Here is an 8,664-nt window from a genome sequence, read left to right on the forward strand (position 1 = left end):
TAGAAAATTGATCTATTTATGTTAACAGTCTTAATTAAGTCACGTCTAATCGAAAGAACAGCCGAAAGTTATTTTTAAGGGTGGAACTTCACATCAAATAGTTCACAAGACAAATAAGATACATTATATAAATATTTAGTAAAAACCGTATTAGAATCGAAATAATTCGTGTACGCTATAGTTTGTTGTCGAATAACCCACGGCCGGAAGTTTAGATACGTATGGATTAAATCACGAGTGCGAAGTGGGTTATTCGACAACAAACTATAACGTACACGAATTATTTCTTAAATAAAATTTGTAATGAACTTATTTTTATTGTTAATGAAAAGTATCTGGTTCTCTACAGCAGGAGTTTGCCTACAAAACTTGGTATAAAGGATCGTTTCATGGCGTGTGTACTTTAATTCAATATTTTATCTCGCCCAAAATGTAACATTTTGATAATTGCATAGTATTTTAATCGCTGCACGTAAAATAATCATCCTTATGTTTTCCTCAAAGGAAGGCCAGATTTGGCAAGACCTATGAATCTTTAGTTTAAGCCAATCGAGATAAGTCGCTCACTTTTCGTAAAATGTATCATCACCTCGCGATGTGTCGCTGTTAGATTTTACACCGATTGCGGTTTATTATGTGTTTATATTTATACATGCTTCAATTTTGAAAAATGTTACAATGGCATTGCTATAATTGGGTTCTTATTATAAAATGGTTAAATAGTAACCAAGTAGCTCTTGTATTGCCAGTAAATTTGAATTGTGATGATGTGAGCTTATTTATAATAATCAAAGTTGAATGTTTTATTTATGAATGTTGTTCAAGTGCGAGGTTTTGAGCTTCTTAAAGGGGCCTTTTCACGTTTTGGTAAATAAAGAAAAATAAACCATATTGTTTCAGATTCGCAAATTTTCGTTGTAGTTACGGTATTTGTGTGGAAATTATTACATTAAATAATTTATTCGTTACCTTATGCGGTTTCTCTAGAAATATAGTCCTTTGCAATAGCGAATCAGGTTAACTTTGCCTGCAGGTTTAAAGGATTTCTGACAGGTATGTTTTCTTTGAAAAAAGCATAATGCAAACCATGTGAATTATTTTGCGTATTTTATTTGCAGACAATGCAGACAACCATGTGAGAAGTGCATAAGTAATCTTCAAGTCAGCCAAATATTTGAAATGTGTACGTAACCTAGCATAGTTATGAATATCTGTACTACAGTATAAATATTGTGTAAAGATTGGATGTCAAATATATTGTTACTGTTCAAGTTCTCGTTACTGTAACGCTGGCGTAAAAGAATAATATTGACAATGGAAAAAAGGTTCGAGACGAAAGAGGCCCAAAACTGGCTTAAATGTATGATTGCAACATATACGAAGTGGGAGCAGTGGTCTAATGGTAGGACGCTGGCTTAGGGATCGAGAGGTCCCGGGTTCGAATCCCGCCCTGACCACTGTAATTTCCTTGAGCAAGAAATTTGTCCCACATCTGCTCCTCTCCACCCAGGTGTATAAATGGGTACCTGTGAGGGAAATAAGCCAATGTGCCGTGGCTGCCTGGTGCGCCATATGTAAACGGACGACTTAGATCCCAGTGATCGGGGGGTTGATTGTGAAGTCGGCTGAATATGTATATAGAAGCAGACTATAAACCGCACCTTTTATAAACCGCACCTTTATACGACCAGGGACGTAATTGCACAATTAGCCAAGCTCGGATTTAAAGCATTTTACACGGATATACGACAGGATATGCTTGCAAAAAACGGTATACTTAAAACAACTACGTGTAGTTCGTGTATTGATCCCTCCAAACAGTGCCGCCTGTGTTCAGAAATAGGTAATCGCATTTGGGTCTACCATCGTTTTAATAAGACACATTTAAAAGGCCCATCATGGAGCAATACGGACATTACAAAATGGTGCAGTGATTCATGGGAGTTAGCGAAGTGTTACATGCCTCCCACGGGTTACAAGAATAAACCAAGTGCTGACAAAACAGATTTTAACGGGATAATTGGTGCTTTAATCAACTGTACCTGGATGCAGAATTACTTTACAGATGATCTTAGCCAGAATACTAATATCTGCGTGAAGGTATTTGGTAATTTACTTGTCAGCCTTTATTTATCAGTAATTGACGTACGATATGAGTTTCGTATGCCATGTTACAATTGCATATCTTTGTGAAATTATTTCCTTACCTCTTAATTTGCCAGGCGCGAGAAGAAGTTAACGCACTACGGCACATACATGACACAAACATAGATGAAGGGGAAATGATCAGCCTCTTCGATTGTCTTTTCAATCTCCTTAATGATCCCGCATACCTGAACAGCTTTAAACCAGCAGTGGAAGCAAGAACATACCTTACTCAGGTAATGTTTCTTACTCCTCAAATAACATTGAAGAACCAATAACATATCAAAAACATGATTTGTAAATGTAGATAGTTAAAATACGAACCATTTAGGGAGACATATGCTAGTTGACTAGTATTATTATAATTAGTCCTATACTTCTTACTTTTATATGGAAATCTGTAAACATGCTAAAAAGTCTGAATGCTTGTTTTCTTTCCATACCGTTGATGTATTTGTATCGTCAATTATATTATGTTTCAGCTTCAGAACGATAAACTGCTATTGTCCGACACGTTGACAAAATGCTACGAAGACCTTAAGGAAGGTGAGAATACATAATAACATGTTGTTAAAACGAAAAGGTCTTTTATGGTACCTGTTTTATGATCAGACAGTGCGGCGGATAATTCAGTACTTAGTATCAACATATCTTATTGCATGCAATGCAGGGCAGGTGGTTATCTTGATCAAATGTCAGAAATGTAAGCTACTAAACAAAACAAAACAACAACTGGTCTCTATGCTAATGCACACAATTTTGATATGTAAGTAAATCAAGAACATCTTTTTGATTCAGTCTTTTATTCTATAAATAACAAATCATTCTAAAATGTTTGATCTTGCTTCTGTGGTTAAAGATGTGATCGAATGATATACAACCTACTTCTTGTAACTCAAAACGGTGACTTTAACTTCGTATAATAAGTTTTCTCGGCTGTATCTAATTTAACGAATACATTTGTTTGTGTAACACCCAATAAAAAGAAGAGAACGTAAAGTTTATTAAGATGTAATCTTGTCAAACTGGTGTCATCTCCAATTTCCTTTTTGCATTCATATTTGTTTATAAATAATTTGAAATTCGTGGAGTATTTGTATGCTCCTCCGCCCAAAGTCATATTGTATAATTGTCTACTATTTCTGTGAATACATGGTTTACTTATGGTTTCGTCAAGACATATAAATCCCTCACTAAACTATGTTAACATGTTAACATGTATTTAAGAGTTAATATCCGAGAAAATGTATTTAATTGTTGCTGTTGTTTTTAAAGTATGCTATTGGCTGTCTTTTTAAGTATATTTAAAGGAAGTCGTGCCAATGTTTTTTACGTATGCTATGCAATAAAGTAATATTTGTTTACTTAGCACTTACATAATAATGTAAATTAATTCATATAAATAAGGTTTAGCTCAACTACTCAAATAATAGTCATAACCTGAAAAAGCCTTTAAGCTGAATTATGTCCCTTTTTTTCTTTTGTACATGGAGATGACATGTTAAAGTTTGCCTTCAAGTTGATCAAGTTCATATTCACATAGTGTTTCAATACCACAGGCATAAACCTGTGTAATAACTACATAAATTCAATTGAATCTTTACATGTTTCTTTGTGACACGTCGTTACTGACCAAGGTCCATGACTCAGACCTGTTATTTAGCATATTGCTATCCTCTTTGTAAGTATACATTAGGGTTAAACCTGTCGTCCCTGACTCTACTACATATCTAAAATAACACTTTACATAGGTGTTCACTGATGATGTTTAGGATCATGCAAGTCGCGATTCGTTTAAGTTGATCAACATAAGTATTTTTAATAAATTGTTTATTATTTTTTCGGTAGGATTCTTCATAATCTTAAATGTTTTGGAAGTGCTCCTACAATCCATATTTGAACAGAATTGAATTTGAACAATTTAGCTCTTGAGCTCTTACACAGCGTTGCGTGATATGTAGAATCTCTTGCCGCATCAATGAAGTATAAGTCATACATGCGAAAGACAAAAAACGGTACCTCATTTGATAAAAGGGCTAAAGGTCCTATATTACAGGACTTCCAGTTTGTTCAAAAAGTTCAGTGAATAAATAACTTCAAACACGAACACACAACTGGGAGGAAATATAAAGCTTAAAACCTATTGATTGTTGTTTGGATTATTTATTTATTTTTAAATGCTAATATTCTTTAAGCATGCACATGTTTTACATATTTACCCATACGGGTAACTTGCTGGCCTTATCTATGTAACATTCTCCTTGTAACCCGTCCCCACATATAAATCAATACAAAAAGCAATTTAACATGTATTTAAAACAAGTTATACTTGAACAATGAGTATTGTAACATACAGATTGGACTGTATAATACGTTCGTTAAAAGCTACAATTATTTTTTCAGAGTTTCGCAGAGATTTAATACGATTCTATACAACGACGAAAAATACTGTGTCTGTTTCACCAATACGTCAGGGTCATGACAAACCTATCTGGGATATCTTTGTGTCACCGAAATTAAGCCACATAAAACTACAAAAAAATGGTTCTCGAAAGAAAACGGAAAACGCAATAAAACAATACAGAAACATATTTTTTAAAGATGAAAAGCTGTGTAGTTGTGTGTTTATTCAAGGAGAGCCCGGTATAGGGAAAACAACGTTCCTTACTAAACTTGCTCTTGAATGGTGTGATGCAGTTTCTGAACACAATTCTATTCACAATGCTTCATTTAGTGATATCGACACACTGAATGGGTTCGAGTTTCTCTTTCACATATCACTGAGAGATGCATATGTCCAACGTGAGGTGGTAGAGATGATTAAAACACAAATTATCGACACCATTTACACTGGTGATAAACGCGAAGTTGTCTTTCAGCTTGTACACAAACTCCTGGCACGGGAGACTTGCCTCGTATCTATGGATGGGTTGAACGAGTGGGTTGATCCTTTTCATAAATATGTTTCACCGTTAATGGCAAGCTGTTTTACAAAGTGCGTTTCATTAATTACTACACGACCATGGAAAATGGCGGATGAGCGAATCAAGGACTCTGAAATTGAAAGACTTATCGAAATTGAAGGGATAACTGATCCAAGAGAGCTAACGGAGAACATACTCATCAGTTTTAACTCTGTCAATCAAAAGTCACAGACTGAGTTCATGGAATACGTAAATGAACGTCAATTTATGCAGCTTCTTATTTCACCATGGTTGCAGACACTGTTAATAAGCTTGTGGATGAACAATAACGATTTTAAAGGTTCACTGTGTGAAATAAATTGTATTCTACTTGACCTTAGTTTTAAAAAAGGGAATGCAAAAGAAGGATATTTCAGAAAAGGAACTTGCTTTCCGTGCTTATCGAACACAAGCTTTATTGAACCGCATTGTGAGATTTTAGACGCGCTTGCTAATGCTGCATTTCATTTCACGTTTTCTTCACAAAAATCCCTTGTGTTTTCCAAACGGGAATTACTGGATTTTATGTCCAAAGAGCAACTACAATTCTGCCTCGATGCTGGCCTGTTGACGGTTATGTTTAAGTCAGATGTTTTGTTAAATAGTCCACAAATGTCATTTGTACATGAGACGGTCAAGGAATTCCTAGCTGCATATTATATAGCAATTTCACAGACGGATGTTATAGAAAATTTACTGAGCAAACATAAATTGAATGTGTTAGAAATGAGCCAGATAATTATATACATGTGCGGGCTTGATTGTAAGATAGCTAATGAACTAATAAACCGTCTGATTGACGGCGACTTCTTCAATGACATGAACCATGCACTAAGCAGGTATATACGACATTTTCAAATTGAGAAATTAGCAGCATTTAAAACAGATTATAAATCAATAGAAAACGCTGGAACATTTTCATCTGATGAGAGGGACTACGATTCGCGTATTTTAGCTTTATCATTCTTATTCCAGCGCATGATGATTACAGGTTTCATTGAAGCTAAAGCTAGCGGTCAGAAGGATATTAGTTTAAAGTGTAGGGATTTTACATTCAATGAATATCTCAGCGAGTCTGAATCAAACGCATTACGTTCACTGTTAATGTTGAACACATCCAACGTCAGGACACTCATTTTAGAAAGTAATATATTGCAAATAAGCAAAATGCGGACCGTCCTTAAAGAGTCAATGAATTGTCTTGAACGTGTAAAGGCCAGAGTGACTCCGGAAATATATACGGCATTTTATAATTTAAACCTGCAAGAGCTGCATTTTATCGGAAGAATCAACGTATCATCAATATCTGATGTTCTTACATCCCTGTCTAAGTTAACGTATTTATACATAGAAGATTCAACCTGTAACGAACAAATCACTATCCCTGCCACTTTAAGGTTTTTAGACTTGACGAAAATTAGCTTTACTGTCGTGTTTCTTCGAAGGTTACTAGAACAATTATCTTTATTAAAACACAATTTTTATTTAGAAATGTGTGATGTGAATGTCACCGATTTTAATAAACACATTCTTCAATCAGAACTATTACTTATTGACATGTCAAATATCACCATACACGTGAAGCAGGGTAACAATGACCTATATGGTTTGCTGAGTTGTACACCTATCGAGAACATGTATCTTATGACGTCTGACGATGCTGCATTAGCATCAGATATTTTACCCACATTCAGTAAATTAAAAACGCTTGATTTAAAAGGAACTTATACGAGCTGTTTTGCCATCCAGCTGCCTGCATCGTTACATTGCATCAGTCTTGTAAGAGGCGAATGCTCCTCTGAGTGGCTGTGCAGCTTGTTGATCAATCTTTTTACATTAGATCAGCATGTAAAGTGTGAGCTGTGGAGCTTTGTAGTGACCTCAAATGGAGAAGATTGTGACGCTCATTCTATTAAACATGTATCTGACATGCGCTCTAAACTATTGGAATGTGATATGTCTAATATCGAGATATTAGTGGACAATGGGAGCAAGGAATTGTTTGAAATATTTCGAGACACAAGTATAGAGATCCTGACCCTGAGAACTGCTGTTTGTACTTCACTTACAACAGACATTCTGCCCACACTGAGTACATTAGGAAAGCTTTATTTATGGGGAACCTATACGGGTCGATGTGATCTCCAGCTGCCCGTTTCGTTACAATGTATCAGTCTTCAGACAGGCGAATACTCATCTGAGTGGCTGTGTAGCTTGTTGATCAAGCTTTGTGCATTAGATCATCATGTAGAGTGTGAGCTGTGGAACTTTGTAGTACAATCACGTGGAGAAGTTGTTTGCGCCGATTCAAATACACATGTATCTGACCTGCGATCTAAACTATTGGAATGCGATATGTCTAATATTGAGATAATAGTAACACATGGAAGCAAGGAAATGTTTGAAATATTTCGAGACACAAGTATAGGGAGCCTGTACCTGAGAACGGCTGATTGTGTTTCACAAATGTCAGACATTCTTACCACACTCAGTAAATTGGAAAATATGTACTTATGGGGATCTTATACAGGCCATTTTGACATCCAGCTTCCTGCATCGCTACATTGTATCAGTCTTCAGACAGGCGACTGCTCCCCTGAGTGGCTGTGCAGTTTGTTGATAAAGCTTTCTGCATTAGATCATCCTGTAGAGTGTGACCTGTGGAACTATGTAGTGCCATCACGTGGAGAAGATTGCGGCGCCAATTCAAATATACATGTGTCTGACCTGCGATCTAAACTATTGGAATGTGATATGTCTAATATTAAAATATTAGTAAACAATGGCAGCAAGGAACTATTTGAAATATTTCGTGACACAAGTATATGGAGCCTGGACCTGACGACGGCTGATTGTGTTTCACAAATATCAGACATTCTTCCCACACTCAGTAAATTAGAAAATATGAACTTATGCGGATTTTATAGAGGCCATTTTGACATCCAGCTTCCTGCATCGCTACGTTGTATCAGTCTTCAGACAGGCGCATGCTCCACTGAGTGGCTGTGCAGCTTGTTGATCAAGCTGTGTGCATTCGGTAATCCTGTAAAGTGCGAGCTGTGGAACTGTGTAGTACAATCACGTGGAGAAGATATAGGGACCGATTCAAATATACTTGTATCTGACCTGCGATCTAAACTATTGGAATGTGATATGTCTAATATTGAGATATTAGTAAAACAAGGGATCAAGGAACTGTTTAAACTATTTCGTGACACAGGCATACGGATCCTGGACTTGAGAACGGCTGATTCTTTTTCACATTAGACGCTTAGAAGCCTTATTAAAAACAACACATCTTATGCTACTTGAAAAAAATGATACGAAATAAATCTGTTTTAAAAAGCATATACACCTATAAGATTAAACACGTCACCGGTGTTCTATCTGAATATACTGACCATTAATGTAATTCGGGTCATCACTGATCCATTATTATTATCCGACGCCGTATATTCTCTAATGTATTATATTTGACGATAATAGATGCGACCAAACTGTATACTCCTATATCATAGACGCATAATCATATTTACTATAACAAAGCTTATTAAAA

General features: G+C 35.8%; 1 protein-coding gene across 1 annotated transcript; it reads left to right on the forward strand.

Moving 5' to 3' along the window:
• Positions 1-1,686: 1,686 nt before the first annotated feature.
• Positions 1,687-8,375, forward strand: LOC127849191 (uncharacterized). Its single transcript, XM_052381910.1, has 4 exons — positions 1,687-2,100; positions 2,223-2,381; positions 2,628-2,691; positions 4,549-8,375. The coding sequence occupies exons 1-4, from the start codon at positions 1,756-1,758 to the stop codon at positions 8,373-8,375; spliced, it is 4,395 nt and encodes a 1,464-aa protein (XP_052237870.1). The 5' UTR covers positions 1,687-1,755.
• Positions 8,376-8,664: the final 289 nt, after the last annotated feature.

Source organism: Dreissena polymorpha, chromosome 10 (assembly GCF_020536995.1).
Source record: "Dreissena polymorpha isolate Duluth1 chromosome 10, UMN_Dpol_1.0, whole genome shotgun sequence".
Classification (NCBI taxonomy): Eukaryota; Metazoa; Mollusca; class Bivalvia; order Myida; family Dreissenidae; genus Dreissena; species Dreissena polymorpha.

What these genes read in the sequence shown, in the direction of transcription:
- LOC127849191 (XM_052381910.1), top strand. Translation starts at nt 1,756, where the DNA reads ATGCTTGCAAAAAACGGTATACTTAAAACAACTACGTGTAGTTCGTGT. An exon ending in ATACTAATATCTGCGTGAAG is followed by an intron (nt 2,101 to 2,222) that starts GTATTTGGTAAT and finishes TTAATTTGCCAG; the next exon opens with GCGCGAGAAGAAGTTAACGC. An exon ending in CAAGAACATACCTTACTCAG is followed by an intron (nt 2,382 to 2,627) that starts GTAATGTTTCTT and finishes ATTATGTTTCAG; the next exon opens with CTTCAGAACGATAAACTGCT.